The sequence below is a fragment of the Balaenoptera borealis genome (assembly GCF_965194805.1).
Source record: "Balaenoptera borealis genome assembly, chromosome: 16".
Taxonomy (NCBI): domain Eukaryota; kingdom Metazoa; phylum Chordata; class Mammalia; order Artiodactyla; family Balaenopteridae; genus Balaenoptera; species Balaenoptera borealis.
In genome coordinates this window covers 40589168-40614237 of record NC_138872.1, presented here as the reverse complement: position 1 = coordinate 40614237, position 25070 = coordinate 40589168, and the positions used below count along the sequence as shown (strand labels likewise).

At 37.3% G+C, this 25070-nt stretch overlaps 1 protein-coding gene across 9 annotated transcripts in view; it reads left to right on the top strand.

The window, feature by feature from the left end:
• TASP1 (taspase 1) overlaps positions 1–25070 on the top strand; it is a 378792-nt gene that overhangs the window by 128243 nt on the left and 225479 nt on the right. For all 9 annotated transcript variants that reach the window (XR_014235381.1, XM_082359163.1, XM_082359160.1 and 6 more), the window contains one exon: positions 10124–10234. Coding sequence is in view for 8 of the 9 variants with exons in the window: in XM_082359163.1 (XP_082215289.1) it covers positions 10124–10234 (111 nt within the window). In the remaining variant the exon portion in view is untranslated. The remainder of the gene's footprint in view (positions 1–10123; positions 10235–25070) is intronic.

Here is a 25070-nt window from a genome sequence, read left to right as displayed (position 1 = left end):
CCTTACTGGGCTCTCTCTTTTTTTAACATCTTTATTGGAGTATAATTGCTTTACAGTGGTGTGTTAGTTTCTGCTTTATAACAAAGTGAATCAGCTGTACATATACATATATCCCCATATCTCCTCCCTCTTGTGTCTCCCTCCCACCCTCCCTTCCCCACCCCTCTAGGTGGTCACAGAGCACCGAGCTGATCTCCCTGTGCTATGCGGCTGCTTCCCACTAGCTATCTATTTTACATTTGGTAGCGTATATATGTCCATGCCACTCTCTCACTTCATCCCAGCTTACCCTTCCCCTCCCCGTGTCCTCAAGTCCATTCTCTACGTCTGTGTCTTTATTCCTGTCCTGCCCCTAGGTTTGTCAGAACCATTTTTTTTTTTTTAGATTCCATATATATGTGTTAACATACGATACTTGTTTTTCTCTTTCTGACTTACTTCACTCTGTATGACAGACTGTAGGTCCATCCACCTCACTACAAATAACTCAACTTCATTTCTTTTTATGGCTGAGTAATATTCCATTGTATATATGTGCCACATCTTCTTTATCTATTCATCTGTCGATGGACACTTAGGTTGCTTCCATGTCCTGGCTATTGTAAATAGAGCTGCAGTGAACATTGTGGTACATGACTCTTTTTGAATTATGGTTTTCACAGGGTATATGCCCAGTAGTGGGATTGCTGGGTTGTATGGTAGTTCTATTTTTAGTTTTTTAAGGAACCTCCAAACTGTTCTCCATAGTGGCTGTATCAATTTACATTCCCACCAACAGTGCAAAAGGGTTCCCTTTTCTCCACACCCTCTCCAGCATGTATTGTTTCTAGATTTTTTGATGATGGCCATTCTGACTGGTGTGAAGTGATACCTCATTGTAGTTTTGATTTGCATTTCTCTAATGATTAGTGATGTTGAGTATCCTTTCATGTGTATCCAAAGTATCTTCTTTGGAGAAATATCTGTTTAGGTCTTCTGCCCAATTTTGGATTGCGTTGTTTGTTTTTTTGATATTGAGCTGCATGAGCTGCTTGTAAATTTTGGAGATTAATCCTTTGTCACTTGCTTCATTTGCAAAGATTTTCTCCCATTCTGAGGGTTGTCTTTTCATCTTGCTTATGTTTTCCTTTGCTGTGCAAATGCTTTTAAGTTTCATTAGGTCCCATTTGTTTATTTTTGTTTTTATTTCCATTTCTCTAGGAGGTGGGTCAAAAAGGATCTTGCTGTGATTTATGTCATAGAGTGTTCTGCCTATGTTTTCCTCTAAGAGTTTGATAGTGTCTGGCCTTACATTTAGGTCTTTAATCCATTTTGAGTTTATTTTTGTGTATGGTGTTAAGGAGTGTTCTAATTTCATTCTTTTACATGTAGCTGTCCAATTTTCCCAGCACCAGTTATTGAAGAGGCTGTCTTTTCTCCATTGTATATTCTTGCCTCCTTTATCGAAAATAAAGTGACCATATGTGCGTGGGTTTATCTCTGGGCTTTCTATCCTGTTCCATCGATCTATATTTCTGTTTTTGTGCCAGTACCATACTGTCTTGATGTAGATTTGTAGTATAGTCTGAAGTCCAGGAGCCTGATTCCTCCAGCTCTGTTTTTCTTTCTCAAGATTGCTTTGGCTATTCGGGGTCTTTTGTGTTTCCATACAAATTGTGAAATATTTTGTTCTAGTTCCGTGAAAAATGCCATTGGTAGTTTGACAGGGATTGCATTGAATCTGTAGATTGCTTTGGGCAGTATAGTCATTTTCACAATGTTGATTCTTCCAATCCAAGAACATGGTATATCTCTCCATCTGTTTGTATCATCTTTAATTTCTTTCATCAGTGTCTTCTAGTTTTCTGCATACAGGTCTTTTGTCTCCTTAGGTGGATTTATTCCTAGGTATTTTATTCTTTTTGTTGCAGTGGTAAATGGGAGTGTTTCCTTAATTTCCCTTTCAGATTTTTCATCATTAGTGTATAAGAATGCAAGAGATTTCTGTGCATTAATTTTGTATCCCGCTACTTTACGAAATTCATTGATTAGCTCTAGCAGTTTTCTGGTGGAATCTTTAGGATTCTCTATGTATAGTATCATGTCATCTGCAAACAGTGATAGCTTTACTTCTTCTTTTCCGGTTTGGATTCCTTTTATTTCTTTTCTTCTCTGATTGCTGTGGCTGAAACTTCCAAAACTATGTTGAATAATAGTGGTGAGAGTGGACAAGCTTGTCTTGTTCCTGATCTTAGATGAAATGGTTTCAGTTCACCATTGAGAACAATGTTGGCTGTGTGTTTGTCATATATGGCCTCTATTATGTTGAAGTAAGTTCCCTCTATGCCTACTTTTTGGAGGGTTTTTATCATAAATGGGTGTTGAATTTCGTTGAAAGCTTTTTCTGCATCTATTGAGATGATCATATGGTTTTTCTTCTTCAATTTGTTAAAATGGTGTATCACATTGATAGATTTGCATATATTGAAGAATCGTTGCATTCCTGGGATAAATCCCACTTGATCATGGTGTATGATCCTTTAATGTGCTCTTGGATTCTGTTTGCTAGTATTTTGTTGAGGATTTTTGCATCTATGTTCATCAGTGATATTGGCCTGTAGTTTTCTTTTTTTTGTGACATCTTTGTCTGGTTCTGGTATCAGGGTGATGGTGGCCTCGCAGAATGAGTTTGGGAGTGTTCCTTCCTCTGCTATATTTTGGAAGAATTTGAGAGGGATAGGTGTTAGCTCTTCTCTAAATGTTTAATAGAATTCGTCTGTGAAGCCATCTGGTACTGGGCTTTTGTTTGTTGGAAGATTTTTAATCACAGTCTCAATTTCAGTGCTTGTGATTGGTCTGTTTATATTTTCTATTTCTTCCTGGTTCAGTCTTGGAAGGTAGTGCTTTTCTAAGAATTTGTCCTTTTCTTCCAAGTTGTCCATTTTATTGGCATATAGTTGCTTATAGTAATCTCTCATGATCCTTTGTATTTCTGCAGTGTCAGTTGTTACTTCTCCTTTTTCATTTATAATTCTATTGATTTGAGTCTTCTCCCTGTTTTTCTTGATGAGTCTGGCTAATGGTTTATCAATTTTGTTTATCTTCTCAAAGAACCAGCTTTTAGTTTTATTGATCTTTGCTATTGTTTCCTTCATTTCTTTTTCATTTACTTCTGATCTGATCTTTATGATTTCTTTCCTTCTGCTAACTTTGGGGTTTGTTTGTTCTTCTTTCTCTAATTGCTTTAGGTGTAGGGTTAGGTTGTTTATTTGAGATTTTTCTTGTTTCTTGAGGTAGGATTGTATTGCTATAAACTTCCCTCTTAGAACTGCTTTTGCTGCATCCCATAGGTTTTGGGTCATCGTGTTTTCATTGTCATTTGTTTCTAGGTATTTTTTGATTTCCTCTTTGATTTCTTCAGTCATCTCTTGGCTATTTAGTAGTGTATTGTTTAGCCTCCATGTGTTAGTATTTTTTTACAGATTTTTTCCTGTAATTGATATCTAGTCTCATAGCGTTGTGGTCGGAAAAGATACTTGATACGATTTCAATTTTCTTAAATTTACCAAGGCTTGATTTGTGACCCAAGGTATGATCTATCCTGGAGAATGTTCCATGAGCACTTGAGAAGAAAGTGTAATCTTCTGTTTTTGGATGGAATGTCCTATCAGTATCAATTAAGTCCATTGTGATTAGTTTTTTAATATTTTCTCTTTGTCTTTCTTCTGGCATTTTTCACTAGGGTATACCTAAGGATAGATTTGTTTTTATTTACTTTTTTTGGAACTCTGTATGCATCTTCAATTTAAGGATTTCCTTATAGCTTAAATTCTGGAAACTTATTTATTATTTCTTCAAAGATTAGTGCCCCCTCCCCCATTCTTTCTCTTCTCTTTCAAAATGCCTATTAGTATGTTGGATCTTCTCATTTTATACTTTAGGTTTCTTAACTCCTCATTTTCCTTCTCTTTATCATTCTAGGCTGCTTTTAAGTTTTTTCCCATGGATATATATTCTAATTCTCCTTCTTGCATTGAGTTTTAATCAAATTTTTTTAAACATCTTTATTGGAGTTTATTAATTGCTTTACAATGGTGTGTTAGTTTCTGCTGTATAACAAAGTGAACTAGCTATATCTATACACATATCCCCATATCCCCTCCCTCTTTCGTCTCCCTCCCACCCTCCCTATCCCACCCCTCTAGGGGGACACAGGGCACAAAGCTGATCTCCCTGTGCTATGCAGCTGCTTAATTTGAAAACTTTTATTTGATTCCTTGAAAAATCTGTACACCCCTCCCAACCCCTGGCTCCCAGATTGCCCTGTTTTTTAAAATGTTGATTTCCTCTTTTATCTTTGTACTACAGATTGTTCTGTTACAAGCCTGGTCAAACTATGATCTGTGGGCCAAATCTGACCCATGGCCTATATTTGCATGCCCAATGAACTAAGAATGATTTTTAATTTTTTAAAGGGTTCTTACAAAAATAAAAGGATGTTTGACAGAGATCATATGTAGCCTGCAAAGCCAAAACTGTTTACTTATCTTTTTTTTTTTTTTTTTTTTTTACAGAAAATGTTTGTCAGTCTCTGTTCTATTACCACCACTTCTTGGTTTGGTAATCCCTTTGTTTTTTGCATCTGCCCATTCTGTCTTGTGTGTGTGTGTGTGTGTGTGTGTGTGTGTGTGTGTGTGTGTGTGTTTTGTCATTTTTTATTGTGAATTCATCTTTAGTGTGGGTTGTGAAAGGTTGAGGATCCACACAAGAGAGGAAATATATTATAATTTTTTTCCTGATAATGTGGGTTTTTTGTATACAGTCTGGTAACCACTGCTGCAATCACTACATAGAACATTTCCATCACCTCAAAACATTCTTTTGTTCCCTTTCACAATCAATTCCCCAGCCCCAGCCCCTAGCAATCACTGATCTGCTTTCTCTTGTTAAGAGTTTTGACTTCTCTAAGTTTTCACGTAATGTAGTTATAGAGTGAGTGCTGTTCTGTGTCTGGCTTCTTTCACTCAACATAATGATTTTCTGATATTCACCCATGTTGTTGTGTTTATCAGTAGATTTTCCTTTTCATTGCTGAGTACTATTTTAACATATGAATATATTATAACTTGTTTATCCTTTCTCCTGCTGATGGGCATTTGTGTTGTTTGTAAATTTTGGCTATTGAGAATAAAGCTGCTATGAAAATTCAAGTGCAAAACTTATATTTTTCTTGGATAAAGTACCTAGGAATGAGGAACTATGGTTTTAGTAGTAAGAAATATTTATCTTTCCTATGTCAATTACCCTGGAAAAAATGAAAAATACAAACATTTCTTAGTCATATTTCATAATAAAATTTATCAGCACACCTGTTGTAAGACAGTTGAACTCATACATTTTCCACCTCTGAAGAGTCACACACTATCATACATTCAACATATTCCAAGATAATGGTTACTAACATGTAGGAAGATACTGTTGCTTACAAACTTCAATATATTATGAATAAAATGCATTCATATTATATATGAACAAAGAAGTCTTATTGAGAACTCTGTTGTGATATTCTCTTTAGAGCAAAGGTAAGAGTTGCAAAATCTCTAATTTTAAAAGAGAAGGATTTCAGTTAGTCCATCTTTAGTGAAATATATTTATAAACTGCCTACATGCTTCTTACGCGAGTTACGTCTGCTTTAATTAAGGAAGGAAAATGTTCCTCATTTCCCAAGTGAGAAACATTTCCTAAAATCACAACATCCCCAGGGTTGTTCTTAGTCTAAACCTCCATATAGAAATGTCTGGAATAGAAATTTTTAAATATCAGAATCCAAGTGTGTAAGTTTTCACATTCAAAAGTGCAGAGAATCTCAACATCAACAAACTATATTTCTACAAAAATCAAAATTACAACTTATATATCCCTTATTTAAATAACAGTGATGTCACTTCAGAGTTAACTGTAGGTAATCACTGGATTGTAATGCATGCAGAGATTAAGAACATTTCAAGTGTTCCTAAATATCATTATAAAAATGAATATTTTACATTATGTAAAATTATGATTATTATGATCTCTAGAGAAAGATATATAAAGATTATGAACAAATAAACTTCAATAATGACAAAGTAAAATTTTTACCTTCATTTCCAGTTGCTTTCTAAAATTACTAGTTAGTCTCAACCTCATTGAATTAATGAAAATAAAATGTATCCCGTGACAGATTTTTGTGGCAATACCTAATCCTTTAAAAAATATATGAAACAAAAATAGCACGAGAAGTTTCTGGGTACAGATTATAATATTTAGATCCCCTCAACCAATTCTTGGAAACTCAACGTCATTGTTTGTAAACGAGTCATATAAAATGATCCTAAAAGTATAAATGAGTTTACATCGACCAATTGACTCTGACAAGCTGCCACCCCACCACCTACCACAGATAGCATCCAACAGACGCTTGTGGTGCTTAAAACACATTTCACCACCTGCCAAGGAGGCAGACTACACGGTGGAGAAGACTGAAGCTGTAAGACACAGGTGACTAAGTGCCACACAGTAGCAGTGGTGCTGGCCAGTGGAGCAGGGGTACGCATTGTGTATCCCCCAGACCCCAAGAAGGCTGCTCTGCCTGCATCAGTGCACCCTTGTATGGCACAGAACTTCCAGAATTTTAGCTTCTGTGGAGTTCTCTGAGGGCGAATGTGTGTACTGCCATCAGGCAGTTAGAGGTAAAGACATCAAGATGCTTTCAATCCTGGATCCTGGAGTGAAGAGGCTAAACTTTGTACCTCGATTGTACAGCAGGTTAAATTCTACATACCGTCCTCTCCGGAGCTGCTGCCACAACTTCTCCTGGTGGGTGAAGAGTCATCACAGTGCTTTTTCACAGGGGGAATGTAAGAAGGAATGACAGCCTGGGCACAGCTCCAAACAAAGCGAAACACCTCCTCCTTGGAGGGAGAGTCAAAGTCATCAAAAAAGATACCCCTAATACCCCTCCGCTCCCCACGATGGGCTATAAAAAAGTCATCGTCACATCATTTTTAAAATTTTGGGTAGAGATCTGCACCATGTTGGTCACAAGCCTCCTTTAGAGTCCCATGAAAATGGACCGCATCCTCTTGGTTCAGGTATGTTGGGGTAAGGTCACATCCACCACCAAACCACCACTGCTTGTTACCTACCAGATCAAGACATGTGATTCTGATGTGGACTTTGAGATGCCAAGGAAATGTATTATAATTCTGATATCTGGGTATGGGGCATACTGGAGTCTCAGTAATAGGAAACACACTAGGAAAGAGTGAGCTGGGACTGGGCTAAGGTTTGGGATTTGAGGGAGAGACATGGCCAAGGAGGTTGGCTCTCAGCAGGCTGTGGAAATGTCCAGGGTTTCTGATGAGTCCAGGGTTCTCAGCTAAATCCTCAAGGTTGGTCTGTAGAGCACACAGTCAAGGCACTGGCATCTGGACTGGCCAGAATGGCAGTTAACTGAGTGTTCAGTAGCCAGTCAGGGGTCTAACACCTGTGGGGAGATATGACAACATGTAGCAGCACCTCTGCCAACTACTGTGTCCTCTGGTTCTAGCACCAAGTAGGTGCTCATAAACAATCTGTTGTGTGAACAGATGGGGAAAGAAAAGTTCATATTTTGGGGACTGGTAAGTACCAGGCAGGAATCTGCTTCCAACCTTTGCCCTAGACTCCTAACCAAATAGGAAGAATCTGGAGAGATACCTCTAGTGGTGGTTTTGTAGATTCCTTTGGGATTTCTACATAAACAGTTATATCATCTGCAAATAGGAGCAGTTTTGCCTTTTTCTTTCTGATCTTTATGCCTTCTACTTCATTTTCTTGACTTAGTGCAATGGCTCGAACCTCCAGTATATTGTTGAATAAAAGCGATAAAAGCAGACATCATTGCCTTGTTCCTGATCTTAGGGAGAAATAATTCAGTCTTTCACCATTAAGTATGAAGTTAACTGTAGGTTTTTTGCAGATGTTCTTTATTTCTAGAAATTAATAATTGAATTTAGAGGCTTGATCAGATTGAGGTGTAATTTTTTTGGTGTGGGGCAAGACTACAAAGGTGTAATTTTATCAAGGGACATGTAATATCTGTTTGTATCTTTTTGTGATATTAGCAGCCATTGACAATTGTTGCCTATAGCAATTATTAAATTATAGGTTACAAACGGTTATATTCTAATTTTGTTAATTTCTTCTTCATTTATTAACTGGGATACTACTATGGAGAAAATTTTCCTTCATAAACCTTCTGGTTACCCTGCTACGCAGTTCCTATAGGAAGGACAGAGAAATGCTTGATTGTTTTCTTTCATTTATCCATTTTCAGAATAGTGAATTGGTTCCATAGCATCTTCCAAAGGTGTTTTTAGAACATAAACTATGAATTCAGTATGTGTTTCAGTCTGTTTAGTCATTCTTATTGGTGATAAATAATTGTGTACTTTTCTAAGTTCTTTTAGAATTTGGTATTTATCGCTTTTCCTCTAGGTTTGTAGTTAGGTCTTCATTCTTTGTATAATCCATGTCTTCTGCTAAGATCTGACAATATAAATACACTCTTGCTTGCATGATTAAGGACAAAAGGAAGATGTATTGAAAGACTTATTTCTAATATCTATGAATAAGGAATGGAACTGTTTGCCTCTGAGTCACACTTCAGCTATATGGCAGCATACTCTTAAGAAACCTTGGAATTTTGTGGATAAAACCATAGAAATCAAACTTTTCTTTGACTGGAACCTGCAGAACAAGCTTTGGTGTCAAGGCTCTTATGTTAAAGGTGATATATGTCAGAATAGAAGTCATAATTTTAAGTTTCTTGGAAAAAAAATCAAGCATTGGAAAACCCTATATATTCTTGTATAACTACAGAGGAAAAAATCTTTCTGACACATACTGTGTATTTTTGCTGTAATGTTAACTTCATTAATGTGGTTTAGCTGTTTGCCTTGAGGCATGTGTACATAACCTTCTGAACACCTATTTAGCTTATAATATGCCAGTTTCCTAACAATTATTATTGTTCTAAAGTATAACATTTCACTGTTCAACATCAAATACGTACACAAAGGGAATTAAAATTTATGGAGTTTCCTGAGCTTACACAGTGTCTCTACATAGTAAGTGTCGAAAATTGTTTCTTTTCTATTAGCTTTATTTTAATTTTTCCCCGATTATAAAAATAATATTGCTAACATTTAACAAAATAGGGATCACCATAATCCTGCCCACAAAGTAATATATTAAATTGCATACCTAGATGAATATCTAAGTGTAGATACTCACAAAGATCTTGAAGGATATTTACATTTACTTTACCAAAAAATACAGGGAAGTTACTTCTGACAAAACATAGGTGATTTAAAAAAAAAAAAAACTTTCACAAGTTTTGAACAGTTTGTATTTTTGGCAATGAGTGTATAATGTATGTGTATACATAATATACATATATGTTTGTATACATACATGCATGTGTATATGGGGGGCAGAGGAAGGGAGGGGGGGAAAGGAGGTGTACATATGCAGAGAAAATTTCTGAAATGAATGGCACCAACATGATTTAACAATTACAGATAATATTTTTAAGGGAGATTTGTTGTTAGTGCCTAATGTCTGTCACAGTACATACTAGCCAAACAGAAAATGTGTGTTATATCAGCTTGTGTTGGTTTAAGTTTCATGAATTTAAGAACTTTTGATTAAAATATATTCACTACCATATATAAAATAAATAACCAGCAAGGGCCTACTGTATAGAAATTATAAAACAGTTTTTTGTGGTTATCCAGCAATGGAAATGAAACAGAACCCTAGGTGGTTCCTAGGTAGAGAATCTAAATTCCTGTATTATGTGAATAATTCCTATGAAAAAGGGGTTTCCTTTTATTTTTCTTTGTTTCCTTTTAAGATTAGACATGTGTTTCTTTAGTTTCTGTCAAATCTCTTTACTAAAATTACTAGTTTGCTCGTAGAAATCATTTCATCCCTCACTGAATTATTCTCCAACGTAACTACTTCTTCAGTGGTGCATAAGGGTGTTTTAATGCTAGTAAGACAAGAAGGATGTTTAGTACTGCCTTTCCTCAACCGTTCTTGGTTTCCTTGGCTTTCTAGGATGTGGAGAGCATCTTGTGCGCACCATACTGGCTAGAGAATGTTCACACGCTTTACAAGCTGAAGATGCCCACCAAGCTCTGCTGGAAACTATGCAAAACAAGTTTATCAGTAAGTATAACATTAAGAAAATTACTTCCTTGTAAATAGAGGTTGTTCCTCTGAGCTGTAAGCTTCATGAGTCAGGTGCCACGTTTGTATTGCTAGACCTAGGTCCAGGGTTTAGCATGGACTTAGACCCTAAATTAACATTGGCTGTGAAAAGAAATTCCATCAAAATAGCTACTACTGCATGAAATTTACCATATAACAAATGTAATGCCCAAGTTGTGAGACACTGTCCAGGATTAGAGTCATACACAGTAGAATAAAATTCTACTAAAACAAAATTCAAGGGACAACCTCATTTAAAAGTTTTTCTGTAATACAATTTGACTCTTTTTTTAAAAAAGTTAGTGTTGTATTCATGAATCCGGTGCTGCCACACACAGTTGTCTAGGGTTGAGTTGAAATCTGGCCTGGCTCCATTTGCCAAACCCATATAACCTGATGTGAGGCTGCATCTGCTTGGAGGAAGGGATGGCTTTTTCTAATCTGTAGGAAGATTTTGTGTAGCCTCGCAATGGCCCTGTAGATAACTGTTACTATGGATTAAAACTATTTGACTTGGGTTTTTCCCATCATTTAACATTGAGTTTACCACTATGGAAAGGCTTGTGAAGTCGTATAAAAAATATAAAATGTAGTTAAAAATAAGTTAGGGGGACTTCCCTGGCGGTCCAGTGGTTAAGACTCCGTGCTCCCACGGCAGGGAGCACAGGTTCCATCCCTGGTTGGGGAACTCAGATCCCACATGCCACACAGCATGGCCAAAAAATAAAATAAATGAATGAATGAATGAATAAATAAATTAAAAAAAATTGAATTAAAAAAAAAAAAAGAAGCTTCCTCTAACTCCTCCCAGCAACCCTATCCCATAAAAAACAAACAAACAAACCCACCCCCCCCAAAAAACCAAGTTAGGGTAATAAGCCATGAACATATAAATGAGGGGACGAGTATCACAGGGTTAATCTGGGGGGTGTCTCCACGTAGAGAGTCAAGACAGGATAATATAAGGTGCTAATTATGTGGTGAGGACAACACAGACGAAAGCGTAGGAAGAAATCATCCGAAAAGGATTCATGGATGACGAACTCCTAGAACTGGCCCCAGGAGGCCGGGAAAGGTGGGGAAGAAAGGAGTGTGAGCACAGACATGACAGTGGGGTTAGGCGTGGTGAGGGCTCGACACCTGCATGACTCTTACCTGGAGGGAAGTGGTCCTGACCTGCAGCAGGGCTGGATCGGCCAGGTGAGGCCAGGTCCCGAGGGCCTTGAAATCTCTGTGTAGGAGTTCATGTTCAATCTGATAGAAAGGAGAGAACCCTTATGTATTCTTAAGTTGATCAATAAAATGATGTTTTAGGGGAGGGTTTATAAAGTAGATCTCAGGTTGTCCAAGACCATCTCTAGAGGAGACCGACATTAGGGGCTGGGAATGGTCCAGGCCATGGAGAGGAAATGGTGATTTTGAGGGAGGGGTCCATGGAGAAAGTGGAAATATTCATAGATTTTGCTGCTAGGAGTATGTAGCCCTCTGGGTCCAGTCAGGAGGTAGAAACCATACATTAGGTTAATCAGGAGGAGTTTAATATAAGCAGTTGTTAACTATGATGAAAGAGTAACTGGAGGCTGTAAGGAAGCTCTCTGTGGTGCCCTAGAGCTGAGAGCGTCCAGGGAAGGACATGCTTGGGAGGGGCTCAGACCTTGTTGGAGAAGGTGTGGTTCAGCAGGTAGCAGAGACGTTCACTGGTTTGGCCTGGCTGGGACTGGTCTGGAGTTGCTGGGCAAACAATAGGCCACCCTCCGGAGTGCAGTGTAGATGGGGAACAGATAATCAGCACCTGGTGGCTGGGTATGCCGTGGGAGCCCGGCATCAAGGGGGCGTGCAGAGGACACAGGACTGCAGGGCACACAGGCCACAGGGCCCCTGCAGAGGGGACGACTGCTCAGTGTGTGACCACCTGGGCCACAAGGGCTGTGTGCAGGCTGTGCAGGGCCTGGCCCAGGGAGTCCTGATGGGCATCTGTGTGTAAACACCGGGGACCTCTGGTTTCCATGTCAACAGGGCCCAGCCTGCCAGATCACAGCAGGGCTGCGTCCTGGGCCTGTGTCTGGGGCAGACTTTACCAGATGTCCCACACCTACATTGACTCTTCTCCCCAGCCCATGGTGGACAGTGCAGGAAGGGTGCCTATTGTCACTCTTTTAATGTTCTCTAACTTGGTTTAATGCCTGACTCCTTGCCTTCGTTCTGTTAGTCCTCTCCATGTAAGCCTGGTCTCTTTTTACATGGCACTTTATATTTGTTTTGCTGCCATTTTGTCTTCGTTGGGTGGCATCTGGATTCCAGGGACTTTCTGTGTCACTGTGGAGGGACCATCTGGCTTATGGCCGCCCTCTTCCCTCTGTTGGCTTGTGCTGGGATGGGGCTCGCCCTCCACCTCCCCATGGGTCACTGGCCTCTCTCCCTGATGAATTCACTATGGTGTCCATGGTCTTGTTGTAACCTCTGGCTTCTGCAGTACACATAGCATCCACTGACAGCAGATGCTAGTGGTAATGGGGTCAGGTGGTCTGAAAAAGAATAATAAGAGGATTGTCAAGTCCTCTTGGCCTGAGCATATCAGGCTACTTTTCCACTCTATTTCTAGAGAGCCTTACCGGCCTGAGGGTGGCATGGCAATGGGCAACGTCCCTACCTGACTTCCTGTTCCTTTAAGCCTCATCTGTTCTTGGATCCTCTGAATCTAGGGCTTTGTCACTGGCTCCTCTTTTTCTTCCACCCTCACCAGCTTGGGAAGAGGAACAGAAACCCATACCAGGAATCAATGCTTTTCTTCTAGTTTTCCCAAAAACGTCAAGGTGTCCAGTCACACCCCTACCTCAGGCCTACCCTTAGGATACTGGTGGGGACCTGGCTAAGCAAGGGTTGCCCCAAACTATTTGCCAAAATTTAGGCTTTACCTATTTAAAACACTTTTCATCTCAAAGCTGTCTCTACTTAGAATTTATGAAAATTCACTCAAGGATAAAATATAAGTTTTATAATATAAGCGTACAACTGATGGGATAGATGGGGCATTCCAGGGATGGGAATAAAACTGAATTACTGGACTTTCCTGGTGGCACAGTGGTTAAGAATCCGCCTGCCAATGCAGGGGACACAGGTTTGAGCCCTGGCCCGGGAAGATCCCACATGCTGCGGAGCAACTAAGCCCGTGCGCCACAACTACTGAGCCTGCGCTCTAGAGCTCACGAGCCACAACTGCTGAAGCCCGTGCACCTAGAGCCCGTGCTCCACAACAAGAGAAGCCACCGCAATGAGAAGCCCGCGCACCACAACAAAGAGTAGGCCCCGCTCGCCGCAACTAGAGAAAGCCTGCGCGCAGCAGCAAAGACCCAATGCGGCCAAAAATAAAAAATATAAATAAATACATAAATTTATTAAAAAAAAAACAAAACTGAATTACTTCCTCAGATTTATAAGCATTGTTGCTTAGGCCTTTAATACGTATCATGCCCTCTTAGGAAGGATTTTTAGGGTAGAGAGAGAAAGAAAAACAGATTATAGGCAAGAAACAGCTGGATTTATCTGAAGGAAGAACAGAGTGAATAACTAGAAAAAATTTCAGTATGAAGAGATTTTGTACAGGTGCTTTCTTCCAGTTATTTGACCTGAGGTCATGAAAACATAAATAACGGTATGAACTACATGCATGCTGGTAAGAATCGCCTGATGGCAAATTGTGAGCTGAGGAACACATTAGGAATGGACTTTGAGGTCTGCCTTGGGTGATTTTTCAGAAAAAAGTTGATGATGTTCATGTTACTACATCTTCAAATATATCAGAATCAGCCTTGGGTCTTCTTGGTCTTTTGTTTTAACAATTACCATCGTGGAATGCTGTTTTTAAGGGAAACCTTGGCCTGAACGGCCTGTGTAATTTATGTAATTTGCTATTAGTTGCCCAGCTATACCAGTTTTCACCAGAGGTGAAAACTTGACACTCAGGAGTAGTTCACTTCCTGGGAACCCTGCGATGGGTGTGTGATGACGGCACATGGTAGTTTTCTCCTTGTTGAGAGTGACCTGAACTCTTTACTGTGTCTGAAACCACAGATTCACTAGCTAGTTGGACATCTCCAGATTTGGGTCCATGCTGAGGAGTTCCTGAGCTCCACACCTTTCTCTTCTGATGCTTTGTTGTCCTCTCCTTTGTATAACTCTTGAAACTCCTCAGACAGTTGGGCTGTAGTACTTCATTTTTCCACTGGATCCCATGACCTAATGCATATTGAACACTCATCTTAAAAATTCCAGACTCTTGGAAAGGGAATCAGAAATTTCAGAACTCATCAACCCTGCTCACTAAATCGTTGAAGAAACTTATTTTGCAATAGTTCAGTGACTTGTCCAAAGTCACCTGGTTAGTCAGTGAGGGTTCATTCTGCAAGGTCACATTGCCTCCCCCCCGCCACCCCTTTTTAAGCAAAATAAAATGTGGAATACAGAAAAACAGTGTCCTGGGAGTTAAGACAGCTGGGTTCCATTCTTAACTCTGTGTCTGACTCACTGAATCTGTCAAGTTACTGAAGTTCTGTTTTGTTTTCTCAAAAAGAAAAAAAAAGACAAGAGACAGTTTCTAAATTCCTCCACTATGCTAAATTTTATGAATTCTGTACCGTATTACACCTGTAAATATGTGGTTCTTTTTAACCAGGTGATTTGGAATTGGAAAATCAAAAATTTCTGGGACCACTTGGGAACTATCAAGAAGCATGGATGATATTTACAAAGTGGTTAGAATGAAATAAATTGAATTTACCAGGGACCTGGATGAGAAGCAAGGTCTGGTTCTTTCCTGTTTTAACAGTGATGAAATTAGTTGTTGGTTTTAGGACAAGCCTCTTTGTTCTCAGTTTCCTCATGTATAAAACGAGGGGGCCTAGCTCGATGGTCCCCAGAGTCCTTTCTAGCTCCAAAATTCTATTTGGTCCCTGGTTTGTTCACAGGCCAATCTAAACTGTGTGTGTGAAAGTACAGTTGTAAAGCAATTTAGTCCTTAGTTGAAACTATAAATTAAAGCTATTAAAGGTGGATCGCAAGTTTCTATTGAGGTGATTTGGTCAGAATCCTTTCTGGTGATGGCTGTGGTAAGCTAGCCACCACTTCCTTGGTTTTGTGGAAAGGCATCACGATACTCTTCCTTTCTTGCTTCCTTTGTTTTTTCTTAAAACAAAAAAAGATTTGCATAAATAATATATCTAGAGATTCTCATTGCAGTATATACTTAGAAACATTTTATATAATAATGAGGACAGACTTATTCCAAGACTCCGGTGGTTCTTCAGTCACAGTTCTGGTTTTCCTGCCCAGGCACTGGTTCCTGTGGCGGTTTCTGCTCATGAGGCTCTGCTCTGGTGCTGTGATTCTCTGTATATGACTGTCTGTCTCTCCAACTGTAGGGGAACTTGTTTACCTTGTGACCTCACTTTTCTGACGGATCTAAGAAGAGTTGTTGATTTTTCAGTTTGTTCAGCTTTTTACTTGTTAGGATAGAGCAGTGACCTCTGAAGTCATTACATGCTGGACCAGAAACCAGAAGTCTCCTCCACAGTCTTTTTCCAATGGTTATTATCACATTAAAATTTTTTTTCTATAATCAAAGATTAAAAAAAAATGGTTTCCAGTTTTAATTTGTCTTTTTCTGATGAGTAAATTTTCAAATATAACTTGGCCTTTTATATTAATGTGTGAATTATCTGCTCATAGCTTTAGATCATTTTTCTGTTGTACTGTTTGGGTGATTTTCTTTTAATTGACATTTAACTTTTATTAATGGTAAAATTACCTTAAATAAAATATTCTAAACTGACACAGAAATAACCATTTGTACAGAATTTTAAAATAACCCTGTCTTTTTGAGTGGTGTTATGTTTGATATCTGTGACCTTCTGCAATAATAAGGGATTTTTAAAAAAGTAATTTTACACTATGATTAAATAATTTGTTTTTATGTATTTTTTCTAAAGTAGTCAGCAACTTATTAAAATAAAGATTTTTCCAGTTTTTTTTTTGTAGTTTGAAACAAACTCTGAAATTATCTTAAATGTAGGGTTCTTTTAAAAATCTATTTTTGATAAATGAGGCTTTAATGTGATAGAGTAAAATTGAAGGACATTTTGAAGATTAAACTGTTTTTGTTTCCACTTGTATTACCATTATGCCAAGATCCAGAGCTTTGGTTTGACTTAATGTAGGAAGCATAAAACAGAATAACCAATTTGTGCATTTTTTTTTTTAAAAAAACCACTGTTCGTGTAACATACAAAATCCATAAAAATGGGTACTGTAAAAATAGTTCCTTAATAATACTTCATGCTAACCAGCTGATTATAGACTGAATGCTTAGTTAAGTAAGGAAAAGAAATAAATAGATTTCCTTTTTAGTTGTGCTTTTTAAATTACACACACACACACACAGACACACACATATAAGAGCTCTTACAATGATTCAGATGTGACTTTTCCTATTCATGGTTATTTTTGAACAAACTTGGTTTCATGAATTATTCTTTTTTCATGCAAACTGTGGCTGCATGTGTGGTATGTGAACTTCAGGGTGGCATTATAGCTTCCTGCCCGGTTCTCAACAAGTAATGTCATAGTACTTTTTTTAGTTGGTTTGGCTCTCTACTAAATATAATGGTTGATAAAATGTTATCTGTAAAAATCAAATTTCCCTTTTCTTCTCTTTGAATTTCTAAGCTGACTTGTTGGTATCATCAACCTACAGTCTATGTGACTATTATTGAAAAATTCTATGTGGTATATAGTATTACGATTAAAAAAAGAAGCTTTTGCTCTATGTTCTTTTATTTTATCCCTTTGGGGAATGCTTACACTCTTTCTGACATCATAGGTTTACCGTCAAATGGAGAATGCCATCAAAAATTGAGATTGAAGGGAGTCCACTCTTGTGGTTTTCTGCCAACTTGAGAAATTATATTTGATAAATATTTTCTTTTAATGACCAAGTTCTTAGCTAAAACCCTGATAATTCATAAGCATTAGCTTTGATAGGAGGAACAAAAGTACATTTTCATTACACATTTTAACTTCTTATCTGAGGTCATATATTATGTTTCATGAGTTTCTTTATAATTTAGAAAACTTAAAATATATACTGGTCTCTTTACCAGTGCATTTTTGGATTTTTACAAGACTTTTCTCCTATTCTTCATGCACATTTCTTTTTTTCAAACACTAAAATCTTTTTCCTAAGAGTACTTATTTTTTTTAAACCAATTCAAAAAATCAAAGATGTTTCTCCTTCATTATCATAAACATTGTGATATATAGCCTGTTGTACTCACATGTCCAAATTGCAAAATAAGGAAAACAATAAATTAGGCGTCCCAAAGCATTATTTATCACTAATTCTTGGGCCTTAGGGTTTTATAAATACTTTCAGAATTTTTAACGTGTTTTTATTTAATAAATATTCATGAAAGTCGTGAATGTACTTTGCTGGCTACTGTGACAGATACACAGATAAATACACCATATCAACCTTACTGTCAAGGAACTTGCAATCTAGGAGAAGAAAAAAGGCAAATGTACAGTAAATAAAAAGTAAGATGCAATAAGTTTCATACTAAAGTTCAGGAAATATAGGGGACTTCTATTCCTGGCAGTTTCATCAGATGGAGATCCTGGAACCTTTGACTGCAAATAATCTAACAATGCTGGACAAAATATTAATGGCAAAATCACATATTCAAATGAATGGGTGAGAATCTTCGTTTAAGATTGTCCTAGTTATATGAAGCTCCCAGGGGCTTGACAGAAGTAAATGAAAATCCTTCCTGAAGCAATACTCTTTCAACTCAGATCTCAAAGAAGTGCTCAACTATGAATTCAAAATAAAAGCTTAAGTTAAAATGAAACACACATGAAGTAGAGTTACCATGAGAGAAAGTATGTCAATAGAAACTTTAACAGACTACCAAAGACTTTAGGTATTAGAATCACTAGGTAGAAAATATGAAATAAATATTTTAGACATTGCTGTTTTTAAGTAGGTATAATCATTTTGGAAAAATATTCATCAGAAGTGGAACACGTGCATGCCCCACAACCCAGAAATCCTAGTCCTGACTACGTACATGTGCCCTGGGTGACACACACAGGAACATGTACAGCATGGCTTTTTCTTAACAACAAAAAATGGAAACCATTCTAATGTCCATCAGCAGGAGAATACTGTGTGGCAGTGAAAATGAATGGATTACAAAGACACACATCCATATGAATAAACCTTAAAATCATAACACTAAGTTAAAAATACAGTTCGCAAAGGACTTCAGTCAGTGTTGCCACCATTAATATAACTTTGCAAAACCAGACACTATTTCATTATACATGCACATATGGTAAAACTATAAAAGAGAACAGGAAGTTATTGGAAAATAATTCAGGGTAGTGGTTTCCTTTGGGAGAGAAGACCTAGGGAGTCTCAACAGTATTAGTAGTGTTGGATTTTTCTAGTCGTTTGGTGGATTAATGGACATTTGTTCTATTAATATGCTTCATAAATCATATGTTCCATATACTCTTTTTGTGTTTTATGAAAAACTTCATAATTAAACTCTTAATATGATAAAGTAGGAAAAGCAGAGTTCAAAAGAAGCAGAGGAAGAGGTGTCATATCTGGTAGATCGAGGAGAGTGTCATGAATGAGGTACCTTCAGGAGGGAAAATCTAGGACTGGTTTTGTGAGCAGCAAGTGATCTGATTTAACGAGTGGACAGAGTATATTAGGGAGAGTGGTGTAATTATAAATGAAAAAGAAAACCCCCAAATTGGACTTACTGTAGTGGAGAGAGCCACATAAGGCTTTGGCAGTGGAGTGTTACAGTAGGACGTGGGATGGATTGGAGGAAGGAGACCCTTTAGGTGAAGCTGCTAATTTGAAGGGCATGGCAATTAGAGAAGCAGAGCTAGAGTGGATCAAAGGAGAGTCAGGTGCCAGAGACTACTCTCAAAGAGAGAATCCTTGAAATTCTTGATGTTGATTGAATGGGATGGATGCGGTGAAAGAGGCATCAAAGTAAATGGAATCTGTTTTTTTTTTAAACTTTTAATTTTATATTGGAGTATAGTTGATTAACAGTGTTGTGTTAGTTTCAGGTGTACAGCAAAGTGATTCAGTTATACATATACATGTATCTATTCTTTTTCAAATTCTTTTCCCATTTAGGTTGTTACATAATATTGAGCAGAGGTCCCTGTGTTATACAGTAGGTCCTTGTTTTGAGTCTTCTGGACTTGGAATTACAAGGCCAATAAGAAATTAAAAGAATGTCATGCATGGAACATTGGACATGTAGAGAGCATGGGGTTGATTTTGACTCCTATGTTGGCATAGAGGTGTTTGTAAGCAAGACAGTCAGTTGGATATATGGGCCTGGAGCTTGAGAGGGAAGTTGAGACTCTGGGCTTGTCTTCGGAATTTATGGTGTCTTTCACAGAATGAATGATCCCGCTGAGGAAGCCAGATCTGCTTGCACGTCATCTCCTCAAGGAGGTCTCTCCTAACCACCCTGCCTAAAATTTTAACTTCTCTTACTCTGGTTTATGTTTCTTCTTGGCACTTGTTTTATTCTGTACTTTTTTATTATTATCTATCTCTCTTCAGCACGGCATAAACTCTATGAGAGCAGAGATTTTGACTGTTATTTTCCCCCATTTCTGTCTCCCCAGCAGCTAGAAGAGTGTCTGGCAAAGAGAACATTTGTGGAATGAATGAATGAATGAATGAGAAGGTAAAAACCTTAGAGGGTGTCTGCCTTCAGGGTGGGTGGAAAGAGTATCCTGTGAGGAGATAGGAAAGAGGGAGAAAAGATGCGACCAAGGAGGACACTCATCTGGAAGCCAAAGACAGAAGGAATTTTTTGAGATAACCAAGGAGTTTCCATGTGTTTAGAGATATAAAGGAATATCAAGAAAAAGCTTTTAGGTCTAGGCATTTGGAGGGTATGAATCAACTTTCAAGCATGTGCAGTGGCAGGGTAAGAAAAGAACTTCTCTCAGCAGCTGGAAAGAAGGAGGACCAGAAATGATGGTCTTTCAGCCTTGGTGACAAGCTAGATGGGTTAGACTTGCATAGATGACTGGCATCGACAACTTGGCATGTAAACTGTGCACCAATAGCACACAAACTTACTGAAGAACAATACTTTGCCTTTCATCTTTTTTCTTCTTTAACAGGAGTATATCTCATGAAGGGTCACCAAGTTGCAAAATCAATCATATTTTTTTTTCCCATGTGACGTAAGATACATATATATATAGAATCCCAGAGTATCTTTAAGTGTGTAGAGATTTTACAAATCAGAATAAACTTGAGTGAGTGGAGCGGGGACAGAAGGAAAGATAGCAAGTGACTACAAGGTTGACAGTCATTTTAGAAATGTGTGTGGTTTTCTAAGGGCCTTCAGGAATGTTCTTTAGGAAGCTAATGGCTGAATTGAATGCTTTTTGCTTGTCTCTTTTTGGGGAGTTGTTGTGCTGAGCTCTGAAATACCTCTTAGAGTGACATCCTTTTTTTTTTTTTAATAGAGGCTTAAGAAATAATCATATATCTCATTTAAAACAATGTGCAGAAAGCTTGTTCTGTAAGCTAGGAGGTTGGAGAATAGGAAGAGTGATTGGTTAGATTATACTCAGTGGAATTGTTGAAAGTGGTAAGAATCTGAGATATTATTTTCTTTCTTTGGCTAGAATGAATGGTTAAAACTCCCATTTACTGACCCAGGTAATCATCATTTGAAAATAAATAGTTCATCAGCTTGTTAAATTGAATAACTCCCAAATTTGTGTTTTCAGTGCGTGTTGAGTGTCCTAAAGAGAATCATCACAATTTCCAAGAAACCCAGAGGTTACATTCTGTGATGTGGCTTATGCCTTGTTCCTAAAGGAGAGTCTTGAGATAAAGCTGGGTCATCCTGTCCTAGGGAGCTTAATCATTTTCTCTTCTTCCTCTCCTCTTACAAATAAGAAAAAAAGAAAAACTTGTGATTGTATTAAATTACTAACAGAATTGAACAGCAGCAGATTAACAAAATGGACTTATCAGAATAAGTGGAAGTGGGTAGCCGGCAATAGAAGTGTGACTTTGTAGGGCTTTGTGCATTCACAGCCTTCGTTGGTTTTCTCCCTCTGGCCTAGGTTTCCTGTTTACACAAGACGTCTAGCCTTCTTTTAGAGCCTGGAAATCCCATATATTTTGGATACTTGCAACTTTTGAAATAGCAGGGGATGACTGTGTCAACAACAGCAAATGTGTTCTTACTCAAGCCTTTTGGGAAACAAAGAAAAGACCATTTCAATTAGCTACCAACTTTTGATAACTGGAAGTAATTTGGTAATATTATTTGGTTGGAAAGCAAATAATAAGCACAGTACTAAAAATGGAAAAACAAAACAAAACAAAACAACTCTGTAAGCAATGTCACGTTACTTTTAAAAACCCCATAGTTTTGTTGCTGGTCTATTTGATTTCAAAGGTGTCCAGATTTAGGGACTGTGGACTTGATTATAAAGGTTGGTGTCATCACAGAATTAGGAGCTGCTGAGCTACTCACAATACGTACTTTATTTTGAATTTTATGTTAAAAGATGTTTATGAAGTATTAGGATTTAATTAAAACCACTCAAAGAATTTGTTTCATCCCATGCTGAAAAAAAAAAGAAGAAAAAGAAAGATCTTTGTTTCCATATCAGAATTCTTTGTTTTTCCTCCAAAGGGTACTGATTAGGTGATCAAAAAGGGTTTTTGTCTGTTCCTTGCGCTGTGAGCACATGGAGAAAAATCACTAATATTAGTCACAGTAAACTCAGAGCACATAATTATAATGTTGCAAGAAGGAAAGGAAAATTAAATCATATGAAGCTGAAGGCTGAGTTGTACATATACTGACTGATTAGTTTGACTAGGGCTTAAGTTACATTTGGTGGATGTAGGTAAAATAAAGAAATCCATAATTGTTATAATAGATTTTAGAATTGTTTTTATGGTTGTGAAGTTGCTTCCCCTCACTGTAACCTAATTTTTTAAAAGCCATCAGATATTTGAGAGTAACCATGATTTTTGAGCCTGTGAGAACCACATATTCGTGAGGGAAGACTAGAGTGCATGTAAACAATATTATTCTGAACCTTCTGTGAATGTGGTAAAACCCAGTACATTCATTAGCATTAATCATGGGCAGCTCATGCTGAGGGCTTCTCACATGGACCATCTGAGGCTCAGCAACACTGATGATTTTCTGTTATTTACCTCATTTCTGGGTTGATTTTCAGTTTCAGATTGGGTAAGCTCAGAGTATCTTCTCTGTTTATTTGTTTTAAGTAGCAGATTTTTATTTATTTAAAACACTTAAATCAAGTAGCAGGCGTCATTATTTGAATTTGTGATTAGGAATTCTGTAATTGTATTTTGGGGGTAAATTTGGAATGGGTTTGCTGTTAGTCTGTGTGTGCATTTTAGAGGGTTTTTTTATTAAGTTCAGAAACAATCCTGCCTGTCCTCCTTCCCTTCTTTTCTTTTTTTTTTTTTCCTGTAAAATATAATGCTCTGAAGAGCTCCTTGTTGTATTCCGTAACTATTTAGATACAAAGATGCAAAACAAATGGCCATTTTATAAATATAGAAACCTATATTTAAAGAATCCAAACCAAATACCAAATGACTGATAACCAATAAAAATAATGTAGTTTGAAATTAACTCCCTTTGGTTGAATGATTTTGAAGCAATAGCTTTTTAAACAAAAATGTTTGGGAGTGATTAGCCTTTGATTTTTAAAAAAAATCCTTTTTAAGACAATTGGAGAAATTTTAATAGACTAAGTGATAGTACTTATTATTCATAAATGTTGTTTATAAATATTAAAACTTTATAAACATTAGTCTTATTAATTAGAATTATTAATAGTTTTAGATATAATTATTTTTATTATTATTATTTTATTTTTTATTGAAGTATAGTTGATTACCATGTTGTGTTAGTTTCTGGTGTGCAGCAAAGTGATTCATATATATATATATATATATATATATATATATATATATATATATATATATATATATATTCTTTTTCATTACGGGATATTGAATATAGTTCCCTGTGCTACACAGTAGGACCTTGTTGCTTATCTTTTTTATATATAGTAGTTTGTATCTGCTAATCCCAAACTCCTAATTTATCCCTCCCTCACCCCCTTTCCCCCTTTGGTATTGGTACGATTTATATAGGAGAATGTCTTGCCTATGTTCTCTTCTAGGAGTTTTATAGTTTCATGTCTTATATTTAAGGCTTTAAGTCATTTTGAGTTTATTTTTGTGTATGGTGTGAGGGTGTGTTCTAACTTCATTGAGTTAGAGTTCTAACTCTGTTCTTTTTCCTCAGGATTGCTTTGGCAGTCCTGGGTCTTTTATGGTTCCGTATAAATGGATTGCTTTGGCAATCCTGGGTCTTTTATGGTTCCATATAAATTTTAGGATTCTTCTAGTTCTGTGAAAAAACACTTGATAATATTATTGTGGTTAGGTAAGAAAGTGTCCTTGTTCTTAGGCAGTATCTTCTGAAATATTTAAGATGAAGGGTTGTAATGTTTGTCATATACAAATGGCTCAGAAAAAAGTATTTATGACTGTAATGCTTTTGCACTGAAGACTGATGGTGAGTCTGTGGGGTAATTGACTTTCTTTGTAGGAAAGCTTTTGAAAAAAGTAGCAAATCTTTGAGACTTAAGTTATAACAGAACTGTTTACTATTTAACAAAGCTGAGGGAACAGAACTGGTTTGTAGACGCTGAGAAATTAATTAAAATTATAACATAGTTCATTAAACAAATGAAAACTTATATTTAAGGAGAAATATACAGAAAATAAATGTGTTTAAGTTTTAGATGTGCATTTATTTGACAGGAAGATTAAATTTTAATAGGGAAGCACATAAATATAAATATATGACTAGTAGGTTAATATTTTATTTTTGGATCTATGAAAAGCCCTTAGTATTTCCACTTCTCAGCTTACGCATCCAATCTAAAATCCATTATATTGTCACATTTAAAAATATTCTTAAGGCAGGCAATAAAGAATATAAACTGTCAGGGGTAACATTTCATTAATCACCTCTACATGCTAACTTTTGCACCCTATCAGAGTACACACACAGAGTGGCACACACTGTGGGCTGGCTTGTCCTGTAGTCATTCTCAACTTCCTTTGCCCTTCCATGCCTCTACTACATAGACTGTAAAAACTATTTACATTTTAAGACTCCCTTGCAGCTAGGAACAGCCATACAATATGGGTCAAACCAACAAGACACAAGCGTCTGTTTGAGGGTTTCTGGGAGAGCCTTTTGTCTTCTTGATGAAAAGGGCTGACATCACCTCTTTTCCCTTCTTCCTGTCCTGAATGTGAATGTGATGCCTGGAGTAAGAGCAACCATCTTGTAGCCCTGAGGAGACAGATAGGAGAATCACAGAAATCATGGCCTTGACACTGTAAACCTGCTGCTGCAAATGCAAAAGCCACTTTCCTCCAGACTACTTGTTCAGTGGGGAAAGTAAACCCCAAGTTGTTTAAGTTACAGCAGGTCTGGGTTTCTGTTAGTTGTTGCTGAATACACTCTGTATCTGTGAAATGGAGAGTGTGTTGAAAATCTGGCCACTCATTTATTTTGTGTGTGTGTGTTTGTGTACAGCTACATACATATATACATCCTTACATACTTAAATGAGGGGGACGCTCTTGTTTGAATACCTA